This window comes from Polistes canadensis, unplaced genomic scaffold (genome assembly GCF_001313835.1).
Source record: "Polistes canadensis isolate GaletaPanama2010 unplaced genomic scaffold, ASM131383v1 scaffold_95, whole genome shotgun sequence".
Taxonomy (NCBI): domain Eukaryota; kingdom Metazoa; phylum Arthropoda; class Insecta; order Hymenoptera; family Vespidae; genus Polistes; species Polistes canadensis.
This window is the reverse complement of record NW_014569642.1, coordinates 203,681-223,707: the sequence shown is the minus strand read 5'-3', so window position 1 is coordinate 223,707 and position 20,027 is coordinate 203,681. Positions and strand designations below refer to the sequence as shown.

Genomic DNA, 20,027 nt, shown 5'->3' with positions numbered 1-20,027 from the left:
TGTGTGTGTGATTAAAATTGATTAATTAAGTTTATTCAAAGATTTTGAAAAATTCTAATAAAATGATTGAGTTTTACGATACAATAAAAATTATAATGTAAATTTAATATATCTTTAAACAAATATAATTTATTATAAAAGTATAAGTTTACTTTAAAATTGATTCTAATTATTTTTATTTCTAAAAATTCTTGATAAAAAAAAAACACCAAAAATTCTCTTTTTATATTTTCTGTCAATATTACAAGAAAAATAATATTCCTGTATTTAAAATTGTTCACATACCACATACGGTGTACACGAATTTATTTATATCTAATTAAAAATCATAAAAATATGTTTTATGTTTGCCTTTCAATGTCCGAAAATTTTTCTGATTGACTGTATGTCAAACGTTTTCGTTTTAATTCAGTATAACAACAACTCGAGCTTGGGAATGTTGAAAACAATGCTTTCGGAATCGAGGAGTGTTCATTCCTCTGGCTTGAAGCGTGCCCAACACACGTGTTCTACGAACCTGTTTTAAGTTAGTTTTAAGTTGGTCTCGAGCGACCGGTAAACACACCGCGTGCTCACAGTGCAACTCTGTAGTCTGTAAATCGAGATCGTGAATCTAACGGAGCGTCTAACCAACACCAGTTTTGAGAATTCTTCAAGGACGTGGTCACAAAAACGATATTTTAAAAATGGTATGTAAATTAATTGTATTTTTTTCATAATCTCTTTCAATTTTGTTTTTTTTTCCCCTTTTATCCACGGATACAAATTTTAAATGCAACGTCATTGTTACGGTCATCATTGTTTTGATTAAATTAAGTATTCTAAATCATTCGTATTGGTGGATTCGAACAAAATTATTATGTGAATTTGCTTTGATTTTTTCTAGCCCCTCCCCACTCTCAAATTACGTGATGTTATGATTGATATAATGAACATTAATTTATAAATAATATTGTTTTTTATTTAGAAGAAAAATAATTTGTAAATAATCTGTTCGATGAGTAAAGGTCTAATATTAGAAATGAATGATTTATTTATGATTCTAGTCGTTGTCGTATTGGTAAAATGTAAATTTCTAAATGGATAACGATAGAATTTATAAAGCGCATGAAAGAAGAAGGGGAGACCAAAGATATATATTTACATACCTATAAATATTAGAGGGTAAAGTTGAACGAATATATTAACATGTAGATATATAAAACCTGATATAGACAATCGGATGTGTTAAATGGTATTTTTAATCGATTGCAATTTGAATAATTATTTAATGATTCTTCTTTTACAAAATTCATTTTACGAAATAATGGTAAATTATAAAATAAACTCTGATCGATACTCTTTCTCTTTGTCTTTTTCAATGTTTACTTTCATTTACATTCTCGTCGCGGAAGAATATTTATTTGTTATTTTTAAATTTATTTTTTAAAGACAAATAATTAACGCGACAGAAAAATAACGTTCGCTTAGATTTTCTCGAGAAACCAATTTGCGTAAGATGTAATTCGTACAATTGCACCGCAAGAGATTGCACGAATAAAAACCGCAGACACGCGACACCTGCGTCCGACTTGTGCGCGTGAATGTAATTTGATTAAATTATCTTGCATCAAATTCTATTCGGGATCCTTTCCGACACGTAATGAAAATAATATCATCGAGAAATTCGACTAATTATAGATACATACGTCCATTTGACTACATTCTCGCGAAAACAAAATTTACTAATACTTTGTCGTAGATTATCGAAGCGATAGCGTGAGTTTCCAAGTTTTCAATTATTGCATTCGATTATTGTGCAACATGATATAAAAATTGCCATAGCTATCCTATAATACGATATTATTGTAAATTGATTTCTTTAAATAACTGAAACTTCTAATTTTTTATCTAACCAAAATTTAGTCTATAAACTTAATTCTTGTCAAATAATAAAAAATATATTACATTTTTATTTCAACATAAATATAGGTATATACACTCAATCCTTTTATAAAACAGTATTTCGAAAGTACAGTGCAAAAATTTTAACAGTTGCTCCTATAACAGGACCTTTCAAAATGTCGCGACCGATTATTGCTCGGGTAAAATGGCTCGTTATGTGGAAAAGTTTGAGAAATCCTGTCCTATAATACGATAGTATTATAACCAACTTGGATAACCTTCATAGAACACACATTTTTCTATCAAATTTAATTCTCTTCTAATTCTTTCATATTACATTTCTTTTATTTCAAAAATATTCTAAATATATATATTACTTGGATACATACACTAAACACTTTTATAACACAATTTCTTGGATAACGTTTATATAGTACAAATTTCGTTTTATTATAATTTCAAATGATAATATCGTGTAATTAGCGATAGCCTCTATTTTACGACTTATGTACCCAGTATCTCTGACAATTCAACATATCATTTTCCATTGTAGGAAATAATAATCTCGTAAACAATATTTTTCATCGTCATAACTCATTTCAAATGATTTAATTCCAAAATTAAAAAAAAAATCTATGCAAAAGCTGCTATGAATTATTATAGACATATCAAGTACTACAGTAGATCTTGAACTTTGCCTTACGTCTTAGTAGGTGTGTCATTAAATGATGGAATAAAAAAAAAAAATAAAAAAAAATATATATATAGAGAAAGAGATCCACAATTTTTTTGGTATCTAATTTTTTTCATTTCTCTTTATATTTGTTTCGTTCTTATTTTTATTTTTATATAGAATATCTTATCTGCGTATCAGACTGAAACGTGTTAATTAATATTTGTTTCTGTTTTCATAACAGATTGCATATAATTCTGTTACTAATACTTTATATTTGTTATTCAAAGTTGCACAATGTATATAAAAGATCAACGGTTAAAAAGATTATGACGAGTTATTGAATAAAAAAAAAACGATTTTATTTCTTACTCTGTCTAGCGTCAGAAATATTTAATTAATGGAAAAATTGTTATATTTAAATTTGTTTTTCCTTCTTATTTAAGATTCCTAAATATAATATTGGAAGAAAAAAACTTCTGAAAATATAATTTCGATTTCTTATAGTCATCTTGAATAAATGTAATATAGGTCCGTTATATTAAGAAACTTACCAAACTGGTTTTGTGAATTTAATATAAACCGGAGATTATTTGAAGTCCAATTGATGATATTTTGAATTATCAAAGTAAAACTATCTGTACAAGAATGAGTTGAAAAGTTTGGAGCCTCACGTTTATTTTATGAAAAAATCGCATGACCTTATTGGACAAGCTAATAATTTGAAATTATTGTTTTCAAATATTTTTCTTTTTTATTTTATTAAGTAAAAAAATCTTCTATTTGTTTTTTAAATAGAAGTGCGACCGAAAAACAAAATTTATTCTATTATATGTCAGGCTCAAAACTTTTCAACCCACCCAAAAAAAAATATAAAATTAATCCGAAATTATTATTTTCAAATATTTTTATTTAGTTATTGCAATTTAAATAATTGTTATTTTAGATGTGGTTTTATTGCGATTCAGTCACGCGTAACAGATTAAACACATAAATAATATAAGATCAAAAGCTACCAATTATCCTAAATTTTTATTTTATCTAACTTGAACTTTTTTAAGCTGATTTTTCTCAGTTTTATTGACAGTCACTTCACAGTTATAGAGAAAAAATTTATAAACAATCTGAAAACCAGGTTTTTACTCGATAAAACAACTAGTGTATAAGAAAGTGCGGCAACACTGTATTCAGCTAAGAGCTAAACATGTGACTATAGAGTTTTATATGCAGTACAAGCAGTTAGAGTATCTTTTACGAGATAGAAATAAAGAAAATTCTATCTTTATTACTTATATATATATGTGATAGAGCTTGTACAAAACATAATAGTGTCAACTTAAAAAATTAACAGTGTTGTCACATTTTCTCTTTTTTAGAACGTTAAATAATTAACATTCAAAATATTTTTCATTGAAAATGATTGAAAATAAGTAATATTTAAATCAAAATTGTTTTTATACCGTAAAGTAAAAAAAATAATAAAATAAAAAAATCGAGGTGTATTCACCTTATCGAAAGTTATTTAAAATTTTTCATGATATTTATCATTTCTTATTAAATGTAACATTATTAATAAAATAGCTTTTTTTTTAATAATACATTCTTTTTTAGCATTGACATAATTAATTTTTTTCATAACATGCTATAAAACGTAGATATTCATGAATTTTAAATTTTCAACACTTTCACTTCCGATTGTACCTCCCAACATCCTTAAACGATAAAAAGAAGAAGAAGAAAAAGAGGTTTTTTACATTTCCATTAAAACATCCTGACCTTTGACTATAACTTTGATTTATCTTACATAATTATCTGCTTATTTCCATTTGTTTTTCCTTTTTATTAAAAGAATGATTAATTTTTTTTCTTTAAATAACATTTGTTCGTACGTAAATCTTTTTTCATAGGCGGAAGTTATCATAGATATACCAAAACAAATAGACGATGAATTGAAGAATGAAATGATTACGTCAACAGTATCATCCGAAGATGAGACTACTCGTATTGATCTTCAAGCAGCTGTGATCGAGGTTTCGGATTCACGTAAGTGGAATAAAATTTAATATGCAAACAAACATATATGCAAACATACACACGCATCTCTAAATGCAAACAAACTGACGGATTAATTGTTTCTTGATGGATTGTTTAAAGGTGAGTCGAAAAGTTTTGAATTTAACATAGAAACAATTGTTTTTTTCGCAATCAAACTCAAAACTTTAACGCAACCCACTCTCGTAGATATAAGGTATAAATTAGCTTAAACAATTAATACGTAATTTTGGATTAATATGAATACAAATTTTGGCATGTAAGAATGTACGTATATGCACGTGCCAGAAAAAAAAGATTTGGCATATAAATGCATATACAAATATGCATGTTTACGCGAATACGAATAGATAAACGGAGATTTATTTTTATGTAATTATTTAACTAATATTTACGTGCATATAAATTAAACACGTAAGTACTCTCGCGCGGGCACGCGCAGATATATAAATGCACACAAATACAACAGACAAATAGATTTGTTCTCGTTGAATTATTTAATTTAATAACTAGTTTGAAAATAAGATAGGTGATACACACTTATAAACTTGGTTAAAAGGAAAAATTGTCAGGGTTGTATAAGTGATAGTTAAAAGTCTTCCATTGAAGTATACCTCCATGTATATTCAATGTGATAATAGTTTTTTCTTGTTGGAAGGACGTGAAATGACGTAAAACGAGGAGGACCATATATATACTTCATAAATAAGACAATAATTAAATATAATGTTAGATTTTACAAATAAGAGAGAAATGTCATTTTCCTTGCATTTTCATTTTCTTACTCGACGTATATCGTAATATCGAATAGTCGTGAAAGAAAAACTGACCAAGAATTTTCTATTCATTTACAATTGTCCAACGAAAATATTTCAAGGTAGGGAATCATATTTCCAAATATTTGTTAATGATAACGAGTTTATTTGTATTTCTTTTGAATTTAATTTGTATTTTATTAATCATAAGTTTGTCAAAATATTTAAATATTATGCACGCACATACACAAACATACATATATACACAAAAACATAGTACTTTCTCGAACGTATATCGTAATAATATTTTTATCTAAATCCGAGGTTTACTTATAATTGGCATTTCTTGAAATATGCGGTGAATGTAATCCCTACAACTTTCACTTTTAAGCTTAAACATATGGTTAAGAACGCTATAAGTGAATATCATGATACCAATTTTGAGTAATTGAAACTACTTATTTTTTTTTACACTCAGGTCACTCATGGCTCTATTCGGTTATTAAAAAATAAGAAAATTTTAGGAGAAAAGAAAAATTTTATATTTGTTACCTAAATCAACGTTTCGCAATCTTTACGCTACGGTAAACTTGAAATGATACGTGAAATAATAATTGTTATTTACGTCGTAATGAAGGAAATCATAATTTGTCCAAAATTATCTGCCAGTAGATCGATGATATTGCAGTAATAATCGTATCTTCGAAATATTTCTTTGAACAATTAATAATTTCGCGATAAAAGTTATAATTCCCCTATAATCCTGAACAATTTTGCCTTTGATCATAACTCTATATTTTATCAAACATAACTGACATTTTTGGAAATAATTTTATATATCAAATAATATATGTATTTTATTCTTTTTCAAAAGAGTTATTCTAAAATCGTGTAGTTTTAAACCGTGTAATTCAGGGGAAGGCATTTGTGTTCTTTAAGTACCGTGTTCTTCGGTGATTACCTGCATATATATTATATATTTATATAGGGTGCAGCAGAGGAACGAACGTTTACAAAAATCGATTTTCCCATACATCAGAGTGGTAGGGATAATTCGACTATCTACACTGTTTTCAGCATTTAATAAGTATGAAGCATTGGACCAGTGTGTAACGTTTGTTTGCTAAAGTGTAGAACAAAAATAACGATTGTTTTGTGGCCACTCAAAAATTATTTCAATACAAGTTCAACATCGACTGTTGTTATCTTTAAATAAAATGCTTTCTTCTCTGTACTTTAAAAAATGATTTATTTCTCATTTTTTTAAATTATTAAACTTCTGTAATTGTTTATATCTCTGCAGCACAATCTGTACACATATACATATTTTCATAAGTATCAAATTATAATGATACAATAAGTAGTTGATTTTGTGCAAAAATAAGGTAAAATTTATATGGTATCATTATTACATTTTCAAAGAAAAATTCATAATAGTAGACGTATACATATTTACATATGTATAATATATTATAACATATTGATATAAGTATATTTTTTATAAACCATATGTAAATATGTTAATAATTTTTTTTGTTATATATGTTCATTAATATAGCATCTATCAAATTAATTTAATGTTTAATGAGAAAAAAACCAGCAAGTATATTAATTTTTTGATTTAATTTTACAATTTAATAGATAGTGTATTCCTTTGTATCCGATTTTTGCAATGGAAACAATATCAACTCTGTCTAATAGTACATCTGTTGAGATGGATGTTAACCGACATAAAGATGTTGACAAAAATCATCATTGTGTGAAAATTCTCGTGGAGACTGCTCATACACCATGTTACAACGCATTTGGTAGGATTTACTTTCTCCAAATATTTTATCAGAGTATTCGTTTAAGGCATATAGTATTTATTGTTCTCGTATTTGTCTTGCATGCTGTGTATTAAACAAAGTCTTTCATGGTACTGCTATTTTGAATGTATAAATTATTTAAGGACTAAATTCTATCATTATGAGATAGTTTGTATGTTGAACTATCATGTATAATACAAAAATAAGCAAAAATACTATAAATAAAATTTTTACATTTTTTTTTTCAAGTGTATTTATACACCAACTCATTTTCTTCTTCAACGCACTTTCTATAAAAGAACTTTGCACTTGATTTTTTAATGGTATCAACATGTGATAGCATTGTGACTTTGGAAATCTACTTTTCAATCTAAAGATCTTTAATATTTGTTTCATCTATTTAATTTCTTTTATTTCTAATGCTTTATTTATTTTCTTGACTTCTAAACTTGCAAAAAATTAGGACTAGCAAATATTTTTAATACAAATCTCTTACAAGAAGAAAAAACAGTTGAACCCCAACGGATTTTTACGAGCTTCGGTATATCAATACCTTTAAGGTATTCTCACAGTAAAATATTTCGGTGAACTGGTCGGCCAATTTTGAGAAAAAAGCTTCCAAAATTTGCTTTTTTTACATATGTGCTTATCTTCTTGTAAATTCAATTGTTTATCAATTGACGCAATAGCGTAGGTAGTAGTGTTATCAGCTGTTAATCTGGTGGGTTAGTGTTCTATTTTTGATGGAAAGTAATTTTTTTTTATAAGTTTCTTTTATTTATAAGTTTACAAAAATTTTGTTAACATTAACAAGATGTAATCCTGTTGATTAATTATATTTTATATTCTATAAAACACTACCAAATGTTTATTTCGGTACGATAATTCTTCACGAGGACGGCGGTGGTGTTTGGGAGTTACCGTTAATTATGATTAATTAATCGATTATTTTTCTTACAGCTCAACAGGTTATTTTATATTGTTGATTTTGTGGTTTACTGTCTAAGCTTAATGTAAGTGGTAATTACATTTTACATGCATTATTATTCATTTTTATACTGAATAATTGAGTTAAAGATAAATTGATTCTATTTTACAATTTTTTTACAGATATATAGGATGATTTATCGACATTTTTTTCATGCTATTGTTATTTTTTCTTGACTTTGTGATATCATAAGCAATTATTCCATTTTTTTTAGTTTATAATTTTTTATTTACTTCGTCAACTTATTTATCTATTTTTTTCCTAAGTTAAAGATGCAACTATATATATTTGAAAATCTGACCCATCGAATCGACGCGCTCTCTAGTGGCAATAGAAATCATCCTTTCATACTGCATATACACGTATAGGACATATTTATAATTAATATATAACTATATAATATATACCTATATAATATATATCTATATAATATATACCTATATAATATATATCTATATAATATATAGCTATATAATATATATATATATATAGTATATATATATAGTATATAGCGCTATATATAGTATAGCTTCGTGAGGAGGATTATGAAACAGTACGACGATTCTGACATCTAGCGACGAGGACGGTAACATTGCGTAAAGATTGAAGCAAATAATGAATTTGAGAGAGAAAGAGAGAGAGAAAAAGAGAAGAAAATATATATATATATAGATAGATGGCAGAAAAGAAATGTGGTAAATAAAAAACGTTTATAAAGAGAGAGAGAGAGGGATAGACAGGAGTGGTAGGCGAGTTATAAACAGTAGATATATTATGAAAGTATCTCTCAATTTCCTTTAGTTATGTGGAAGGACTGAGATAAGCAGAGAGAGAAAGAGAGAGGAATAGATAAGGAAAGAAATATTGAAAGAAAAAAAGTAGTGGGACAGTTTTGTTGTCGTTTATTCGAGTTCTTTTTCATTGTATCGTATCCTTGGGTAAGATCGACATATCATATATGTGATTTATTCAGTAATTCTTTACAGTTTTTTCGGTTTTTTTTTCATCGGACGATTCATCGGATTTTTACCATTTTATAGAAAATAATTAATTCAATCACATTATGGGTAAGTGTTGTGTTATTCTTTCAATAAATTTTAAAAATAATCTCAATTACTTCTCGTTTCTGGACTTTGTTTCTTTTTTACGTCACAATTTATCCATTCGTTTCAGAATGATTAGATTTTTATCCAGCTGTTTTTCTTTATTTTTAGTTGATCTCATGACTCTTTGTATCGTTCTGTTGCCATATATTTGTCGTATATAATATTATTTTGTTTAAACTACGTATAAATTGCATATTAACAATTTTAAATAATCAGTTAAAAAAGATTGTTAAAAATAGTTATCTTTACAAATGGCTGATATTTTCTATTGGAATATTATTATTTTTGGATAATTATTGGAATAGTGTGATTGTAGTTTAAAAAAAAATATCTTATACCATGAGATTAATTAAATAAATATGTAGATAAATTTATTTACTTAATTATTTATTTATAGCCTATTGGACTAATAAATAGACTTAGCTTTACAAAATAAACCAAATATAAATTTTATACATGTAAACTCTTATATAAGAGAACAAGTTTTGATCTTATCTCATATATCGCAGCTTAACTGTCTGGAATTTAATGAAATTAAGAAAACATATTTATATATGGTTTACATCATATTTTTATATTTATTTCTCACTGTACGTATCAAGTCTATCTAGAAGAGTATAATCGAATGTTCAAAGGATGGGAGCTATTTTTAATGCGATGTGCATTTTTTAATGTGGAATTTTACAGAATGGTTAATAGTATTGATGAACACAGTAATATCTAAATTAATTAATGATTTATCTGCTCTCTTTCATAATCATCAATGTCATTTATAATAGATGTTTACTACGAATTATTATTTTTCTATATACAAAATTGAATTCTTTAAAATACTATTATTTGTTGCGTTTTTTTTATTAGCTTGAGGAAAATGAGAAACCAAGTCTCTGAATTGTATTAAAAAATAAGTTGTTATTTTCAACTAATGAATTTCTAATGTAAAATACATTATAGTTTATCTGTATTCCTCTAATATTTATTATAAATTTGATACCAGGTTTCCATAGAATTTATATAAGTTATTGCATGAATTATGACTTCCTCTAGTAATGAAAATGAATTTCTCAAGCGACATACATTATAGCTGAACATTGAGAAAGAAAAGTATATTAATAACTGATTTCTTATTATCAGTCTTCTTAATGCTCTTAATCGTTCTATAAAATTCCACATTTAGGAATACCTACGTATTACATTAAAAAGATTTCCCACTTTGCGAATATATTTCTTAATATTGCTTTTAAATTAGATATCAAATATTCTTATTTAATTTTAAATGTTAATAATGTTATAATAATGTTATTTTTATACATTTCTTTATGCATTTCTATTAGCTTTATATACTGAACCTTATAATATAATGCATTGTATATGTTATATTTTATCACTGGACATCTATATGCATTCATTTGCTATATCATTTAATTAATTAAAATATTAGTGAATTCTACACGTGTAGAGATAGATTTTTATCATTCAAATAGATAGTTATCATTTGATAGTTATCAAAGCGTAGTTCATAGATCAATCAAGTTATTAAATTGAATATTTTTATATTACAAAGTTTTGAATAATGTTATTAGACATATTTTTGTGATTTTATATTTTATTTATATCTTACAATGTATCCTTATATTTTGTATTGTTGACATTTCTTAATTGTGATTTTTATAAAATAATGTTTTTGCAATCAACCTTGAAAAAACTTGATTCTCTTCAATAAAAGTCTGATTAAGTATATTTTGCTGATTAATTATTCCTTCACCGAATAAGTTGCTTTATTTTGGTTATCAAACTTTTTATTTAAGATCAGGGTCGAAGTACAAAGTTTAAGATTACGCTTATTTATGAAAAATAATGTAAGTTATAAAAATCAATCTTCTTATTCTTTTTTCTGTTTTAGCACAAATTAATGGAAAAATGGTAACAGCCAATTATGCTGATGTAAGTTATTGTTCGGAGTATTCTTTATTTGATATCTTTATAACGAAGTTTACTTCGATATTAACTATATATATATAAAGAAGATATAACAGAAAATTATTCTTTATGTATTGATAAGAATATTATGTAATTTTAATTTAATATTCAATTCCTGTAACGAATCTTTTTTAGATTGTACAAAGCATGCGAGATACATTTTTTAGTGGTAAAACAAGACCATTGGCATGGAGAATAAAGCAATTAAGACAAATGATTAGAATGATGGAGGAGTGCACACCTAAATTTTTATCCGCATTGGCAACAGATTTAAGACGGGTAAAAATTAATAACATTATTCATTGCTTTATAGAGTTATTTATTTTTAATCATATATTCGTTTGTTCTTTTTCCAGAGTAAATTTGAGTCTATGATTTTAGAAATTAATTATACTATACAAGATATTAAGCACATGATTTATAACATAAAAGATTGGGCTGCTCCAGAAAAGGTATTAGAAGAAATTGTTTATTGTTTAAAATGAAATATGTTACAAAAAAAATATATACATGTATATATGTTTAAAAAAAATACTCGTTTTTTAGCCTGCTAAAGCAATAGTGAATATACTCGATGGCGTTGAAATACAGAAAGATCCTTATGGTGTTGTTCTCATCATAGGAGCATGGAATTATCCAGTACAATTGATCTTGGCACCTTTGATTGGTGCTATAGCAGCTGGAAATTGTGTTATTATTAAACCCTCGGAAATTGCACAAGCTACTGCTAATCTTTTGGCAGAAATAATTCCAAAATATTTAGATACAGTGCGTATTGTGGAACGTTTTATTGAATATTTATTTTAAGGGGAGTTTCTTTTTACTGTAAATTTATTTACTTTTCAAATAGGAGTGTTACCGCGTTATAACAGGAGGTGTAGCAGAAACGACTGAACTACTTAAACAAAGATTTGATTATATATTTTATACTGGTTCTACTAACGTTGGTAAAATAGTTCGTGAAGCATCTAGCAAATACTTGACGCCTGTTACTTTAGAATTAGGTGGTAAAAGGTACGATTGTAAAATATAATGTTAAATTTAATACATAAAATTTGGAGTTTGTATTAAATACTTTGTATATATTTCAATTTCATATATCATTATTCTTTTAGTCCTGTTTACATAGATAATTCGGCAGACGTATGTATAGCCGCAAAGAGAATATTATGGGGGAAGTTCATCAATGTTGGACAAACTTGTATTGCACCTGACTACGTATTGTGTTCCACGGAAGTTCAAAATAAATTTTTGGAAGAAGCTAGAAAGATCTTGAAAGAGTGGTATGGAGATAATCCTAAAGAAAGTCCTGATTTTTGTCGTATTATTAATGAAAATCATTTGCAGTAAGTATAAATGTATTTGAAATTGATTGAATTTGTAAGTTCTACTAAGTAAGTTATATTATATGTTCTCTACATAGGCGTTTAAAGAATTATTTATCAGGCAATGGAAAAGTAGCAATAGGTGGTGACTACGATCTCGCAGAAAAGTATATTTCTCCAACAGTACTTATCGATGTAAGGTCTACTGATCCAGTTATGCAAGATGAAATTTTTGGACCGATTTTGCCAATTATTAATGTTGATAATGCTTACGAAGCTATTCGTTTTATTAACAGTCGGTGAGTATTAAACATAATAATACAGGGACTTTTCAGAAGATACATTTAACACTTTGACTGCCATGTTGATCATATATGACCGGTCATGGTTTTTCCAGTAATGCCACGGTGGTCATTGGTGACTGGAGCATTTGAACTTTTTATAATTGCAAAGATTGAATAAAAATTGTCAATTAGTACGTTTTGAATATATAACTGATAAATAGAAGATACTTTGAAATAAAAAATGCCCCATTGAACATTTAAAAATTTTTATTAGAACATCAATAAATAAAATATTAGAACAGATTTTGCATCTAATGATGCACTGTGTTAAAACACTTTAAACATAAATGTGGCTCATCAATGTAATCTGGACAGTAGGTGGTCACCTTTCTGGTTCAATTTTTAGCAATTTTTGATCTAACAGTTTAACCTATTTTTTTATAACACTCTCTGCAAAATTTTCGTGTCAGGTATGCTTTACCTTCTTTCTTTTGCATTTCGTACTACAATCTTTGTCGAATAAGTGTATCTGACGGCTCTGGTGCATGGCACTGTGTAAGATGCATTGCAAGTGCCATTCTAAATTCTCTGATACCTTGATTTTTGTTTTCGTTGCTAGTTTATAGAGTATCATTGCATTTGAAAGTGCTGTATTTAATAATAACTCTAAAAATAATTTTATATACATACCACTTGAAGGTTTTTCTGTGTGGTGTGAAATATACTATCATTTGATCTGATAAATCTACAGCACATTTTGCTATGTTGTAATCGGTCAGGAATTATTCGTTGCAACAAATTCCTCAACCTTTTCCAAAATTTGATGGAACACACATATCTTACTATTATATATAAAATGAGAAAATACTGTTTACTAATATCTTCTACACGTTTCACCAATATATTCTGGACGTTTCGTTTACGATGAAATAACGAATGCGAATAATTTGTGAAAATAAATGAAACTTTGTTAAATTTGTCGTTATCAAGCATCACCAAGGCATCACGGTGGTCACCCATGACCACCAATAAGATAAACGTTGGGTAGGAATGTTGTCTTATATCATCAATTTATGACTATTTTGCTATTATATGCTTTGAATAATAAAAATACTCCCATAGTGTCCTGAGTGAGACATGTGATTTCGGCGTGGCAGTCAAGATGTTAAGAAATATTTGAACGGTAAATTATTTTGTTCATTTCAAATTAACAATTTCTTTGATTCAAATAAAGACAAATATTTCTTAGTACATGTAAATTTTTTGAATTTAAATATGTTTGATGACCATCCAGAGTATCTTTGTTACTTTGGTAGTAATTCGTTTAGGATAATATTTATCTATTATAATTGCATAAATTATATAGTGCAACCTTTCATAAACACGATACATCTGCAAGTATATATTATATTCCTTTGATAAACAATACACAATGACCACTTTTTAATACTTAGCGATGCCCCGCTTGTACTATACATCTTTTCCAAGGACAAAGGAGTACAAAATTTAATTATAAGTCAAACTAATAGCGGATCAGTCTGTGTCAACGATACAATATTGCAATATAGTGGTGAGTCAGGTTATTAGGTAGTAGATGTACATTTGATAAATCTTGAATTACTCTTTGCTTATTTGCTTAGGAATGGGTAGTGAAGTTTCTGTTATAAGTATATATATATAAAGTTTTACCTAATTATTATATTGCTTAATATAATAATTTTTTATTTTCGATGATTCGAATAAAAAATACTCTTGTGAATAAAATTAATAAATAATTTCTTTGTATTTTCAACTGCTTCCAAAAGGAAAGTAATACGTGAACGTAGGATTCTTTGTTGTTACGATTGAAAATAGAAATAAAATTATTTATTAATATTTTATTAACAAAAAAGTATCGCATGGAACATTAATTCGTATCATTGAAAATGCATCTGTCAAGGAAACACTACGGAGTGTTTCCTTTAGATTGGTATAAGACTTGGTATATCAGTAATATACCTTTAAAGTGTTCTCGCAATAAACTATTAAATTGAGCTAGCCTGCCAATTTCGAGAAAAAAGCTTTTAAAGTTTTGATTGGTTGTTTATATTTTTGTAAATTCATCTACTTATCAAGTAGCGTGGTAGCGTAGGCATTAGCATTCTCGCCTGCATCACCCCGTAGTATCTTCTTGTGAGATATTTCAAGTCCTGGAATTTGGTAAATTGTCTGAACAATTACACAGAAGAAAAGTGTATTAATTATAAATGTTTTTAGGTTTCTTGTTGTGATGATATATTGATAAATTTTTCTGCTTTTGTATCGAATGTATTCGTAATTACGAATTATTAGAATCAATCAACAATACGGTTGACTGATAATATACAATTTCTTATAGATTCAGCAAATTACATTATAATCATTACATCTGTTATACTTATTTGTTCATTTTCTCTAATTGTAAGAGATTAAGTGCACTTGTGACTAGTATATTTTTATATACACTTAATGCACGACCCTATTTCATAGAGTAAATTAAAAAATAAGAAACTTAGAACAATGAGATAACATTAGTAAGTAAATACGTATTTATCTGCTTTTATTAATGTTTTATTTTTATTCTTTCTTTTCATTAATAACTTTATTAATGTCGTAAACGGTTGTAAATATTTCTAGTATTTCAAATGCAACATTTCAAATGAAACTTGGTGAAGGGTTTAATTTTACAGCAGTAAATTTATTTGTATATATGCATATATTGATAATTGCATGAATATAGGGGGAAGGGGATATAGAAATTATATGTAATGTTTAAATAGATATTACACTATTGTAGATATATTTTCATGCTTTCAATACCGTAATATTAATTACTTTAATAAAATATGATATTTAAAAGATAATAGAAGATAAAAGTTTTAATCTATATGTAGGGTAAAAAATTAATATTAATATATTAATATTTTAAACATGTTTTATTATGCGAATATATTTATGTACAGTTATTACAACAGATTTATTTGTTTATATACATGTATATATATATGTATGTAAATATAATTTTCTTTATTATATATGATACAGGGAGAAGCCATTAGCAATGTATATATTTAGCGCAAATAAGGAAAATATATCTATGATTCTTGCCAATACTTCTAGTGGTGGTGTTGGTGTTAATGAAATAATGTTGCACGCAGCAGGTATTTACTCAATATCATATATAAATCACTTGTGTGTATTAAATGTCTAAATATATAGGAAATATGCACAAATTGTTTCTAAATATGTAAGAATAACTTTAGGGGTAGTATTTCAGTATGCTTAAAATAAAAAAACTAGTTAAAATAATCATATATCTGATATCATTTGGTTTTCAAATTATAGCTGCTTATTGTCTTTCAGTAATTTATATAGCTTTACGGCGAATTTAAACAACATCTCGTATTTTCGAATAGTTTCTATGAAAATTATGTAACAACTCATACGATACAAAATCGGCTATAATTCGGTAAAAAAGTCTTATGATTATATGAATTTTTTTTCTTATTTTAGCGAATTGTTGACATTACCCCTGAAATTATGCCCACATATTTTGAAATGTCCTTTATATATGTAGATAAAATTTTCAATTTGAGGTAAGAATTGAATCAGACTATTTTCTAGTGTTTTTTAAAAAAGTTTTGTTAAATTAAGATAGTATTACTAATTTTGCTTTCTACAATGAGAAATATTTATACAGGGTGTCTAAGGTTTTCCAGTCAAATGGTTTTAAGGTATGTTATGCACGGAAATAAAGAAAAAATGTTATATAAACATAGGTCATTTCAAACTTTATTAATGAGTCCTGATATCAATTGTAAATGTTCACATTTATTGGGCAATAGGATCGTTCTTAAATTTTCAGTCGATTATGTTTATTTTTTTTTACGTTTATTTAAGATATTTACTAATTTGAAGTGATTTAGCGAATTCTAATCGATATCAGTTTTTTTAAGTTTCTTTGCGGAATACTACTGATAGAAATGTCGAAAGTATTTAAAAACCAAGAATATACGGACATTTCTAATGTGTATGATTGTTTTAAAAGAGTATCAATGCAGATTTCTTGGCAGAAGAGTACCATGTCGCTTGGTGTTTTCGAATGTGCATTTATATTTCGTCCAGTGTTAGGACTACATTCACTTGAGTATTGGGTATTTTGTACAAGAAATTAGATGATTTACAATTCGTGTTGTAACTTTTGAATATTATTGAAAAACCTCAGATATCCTGTATATCTTATGTTGCATGCATTAAAGCTATGGCTGTACATGATACATTTTCAGTAATATTTTGTGTTCTAGGTATTATTGTTATTTGAAATCTATTTTGCTTATTATTCGTATATCTATAGTTATAGACAATTTAATATTATTTGTAATAATTATTATTTATTGTAGTTTTGTAAATCACTAATTTCAAATATTAATTTTTTTATATATATACTGTTTTAGTTGACACATTACCGTTCGGTGGAGTCGGTAATTCAGGTATGGGTGCTTATCATGGAAAATACAGTTTTGATACATTTGTGCATAAAAAGGGATGTCTTATTAAAAATTTCAACATTATTGGGGAAAAGTTGGCATCGTAAGATACAGATTTTATTTAATAATAAAAATCCTTTATTTTTAATACTTTATCTATCGTTCATGATTGATTATTTTTTATTACATTTGGTAGATAAAGTATTTTAATAAAGGTATATTGATTTATATATGTAATATATCATTTGTAGATGTCGTTATCCACCTTACACTGATAGAAAATTAAGTTTACTGCAAATGTTGGTGGCCAAAAGACCCGACGTACCAGGAATAAAGTATTTGCCGCATTTGATAATGTTTGGACTAGGTGTACTCGCTACTTTTGGTGTCAAAGCTGCTCTTAAGGTACAAAAGACAGCTAGAGCTTAATTACATTTTATTATACGTTTACACGCAATATACATTGTAAATTAAGCTAGACACTAAATGTTTATACACTTAATGTTGATTTTTTTAATTATTTAATCATACGTTAATCATTTTATTATTTGTTCTCAATATATTGCTTAATCCTACATTAACACGTTCCCTGCCGCGTGGGGCGTATGCGCCCCTCGCTGAACTTTCCGTTCAAGCCATTTGGTAAGGCATACGTCAGAAACAAAATAATACAATTGTAAAGCATGGGGCGCATATGGTCTGAACGGGAAGTCTCCAAAAAACGGTATGTCAGGGAATGTGTTAAAATTAAATTTGATATTGCGATCAATATTCACACAGAAGATTTTTATACCCAATAGAATTGGTGGTTGGTAGATCTATGTACAAAGTATTTTATAAATCTATACAATTCAATTACTTGCTGTATTATTAGTTTCTGTAACAGATTTTTGTTTTTTTATTTTTTTTTATTTAACTATTTCATTTATTATTGTTTTTCTTTTTAAATGTAACATTTAAAACACATGCCGCAGTAGTTCACATACACTTATAAGTATATTAAATGAGATATACTGTATTTATGTATACGCACAATGTTATTTTATAGTATTATATCAAAGTATATGAATGAAAAAATTTGTTATTGTAATATTTTCAGGTAATAAACGTTGTAATTATTGAAGGGTCAAGTGAATAAGTAATAGGCCAGTACCACCATCCTATAAGAAAAAACCAAAATTTTGTTAAAAACTTTGAAGTTAGATATTGTTATGCTAAACGCAGACAAGGAAACTTGATATTAAATAATACATATTCATATCGTTTCAATGTATTTTTCAGAATATCAGAGGAGTGTTACTCCGTTGCTTTTTAATGCCTAATATTGGTTAGAAGAATAATTCGAAATATATGTCGGCTTTTAATAAAATATCTGTTTTTTTTTTTATAGCAATGTCGTACGAAATCAAAGCTTACAACTATATAATTTTCAAAATTATTCTAACATTAACAAAAATATTTTTTGCTATGTGTCTCATCATTTGTCTTTTTTAACTTTTTTAATTATTTATTTCAGTATTTAAAAGAGGAATCAACATCGTTGTAATCATAACTTTAACACTATTATTGAAATTATTTAATGAAAACATATATTCAACAAGATACGTAATATTTGCAGGATTTCTCCGATGAAGACCAGCTGTAACAGTAATAATTATGGTATCGTCAAAAATCAAGATCCTTGTACTAAATGGATACCGAAGTATACTTTAGTTAACAAAAAGGTTTCGTTTAATGCTATACTTTATAAGTAAAATATTAAGTAAACACTTTTAAGCGATTACACGTTATTAAGTTAACAGTCTTTTTTTTTTTATATTTCTACGAAGTTAAATTAGAAGGCTGTGTTCATATTTTTTTGTCTTTTTTTTTTTTTTATTCTTTACATTTTTTTTTTAGTTTTTTTTTAAAAAAAAAAAGATTTAATAAAAAATTCAATCCATCGGACGAAAAGAAATAAATACGATCGATGATTTTTTTTTTCTTTTTTTTTTTTTTATTCTTTACATTTTTTTTTTAGTTTTTTTTTACATCGTAACAGATATATAACGTGCCTTAGTAAGTAATTGTAGAAGAATTAATTATATCGAAAGGTGATGAGGAAAAGTGATGAGATAATAGAGATATTATTATATAATAGCATTTTTAATTAGGGGTATAATTTAATAGAATATATAGTATTGTGCTTTTTGCCAGAATGTAAGACAAAATATTTGTTATTTTTCAAAAATATATTCATTATTTTATATTTTTGGTGTATGTAAAAATGTGTGATATTATATTTTAAGAAGATAGTCATTTTGATTAATATTTCTACTTCATAAAATCCCAATCATCAATCATTCAAATAGTATTTCTTAATGTAAATATATCTTCATTTAATTTAAACGGATTTGCTCGTACTATCAGTCTAAATAATTATTTTTTTTTTGTTAAAATAATTAAAAAGTTTCCTTTTCTTACATAGAATTGATATTATAAAAAATTTAGTTTTTTATTCATAAAAAAAGGAGCAAAATTGATTTTGAAACTTTTCATTAAATAATGTTATATTTACAAAATGATAATATACTATATATATAATCAGGTTTTTATTGCACAACTTACAAAGTTTTTTACAATGTCTTATCATTATATCACATATAATTATCTCACATTTTTGGCTTG

The 20,027-nt window shown here is 26.5% G+C and overlaps 2 protein-coding genes across 8 annotated transcripts in view; both read left to right on the top strand.

The window, feature by feature from the left end:
* The first annotated feature begins 493 nt into the window (after positions 1–493).
* LOC106787203 (aldehyde dehydrogenase, dimeric NADP-preferring) lies at positions 494–19,225 on the top strand. Of its 7 annotated transcripts, XR_001381754.1 has the most exons (14): positions 494–689; positions 4,465–4,600; positions 11,170–11,210; positions 11,382–11,525; positions 11,603–11,698; positions 11,793–12,014; positions 12,097–12,260; positions 12,362–12,592; positions 12,670–12,870; positions 14,310–14,425; positions 15,919–16,034; positions 17,328–17,463; positions 17,612–17,765; positions 18,979–19,224. XR_001381754.1 is itself a non-coding variant. In XM_014749372.1 (13 exons), exons 1-13 carry the CDS (start codon positions 687–689, stop codon positions 19,003–19,005), a joined length of 1,671 nt encoding a protein of 556 aa, XP_014604858.1. In that variant the 5' UTR covers positions 496–686; the 3' UTR covers positions 19,006–19,225. The 7 variants fall into 7 exon arrangements, 6 of the variants coding, with proteins under 6 accessions (XP_014604858.1, XP_014604860.1, XP_014604859.1 ...); XM_014749372.1 differs by lacking the exon at positions 14,310–14,425 and having other exon boundaries at positions 496–689; positions 18,979–19,225; XM_014749373.1 differs by lacking the exon at positions 15,919–16,034 and having other exon boundaries at positions 497–689; positions 18,979–19,225.
* LOC106787205 (ejaculatory bulb-specific protein 3-like) overlaps positions 18,996–20,027 on the top strand; it is a 4,207-nt gene continuing 3,175 nt past the window's right edge. Inside the window, exon 1 of the mRNA XM_014749378.1 lies at positions 18,996–19,084. The gene's annotated coding sequence lies outside the window, so the exon portion shown is untranslated. The remainder of the gene's footprint in view (positions 19,085–20,027) is intronic.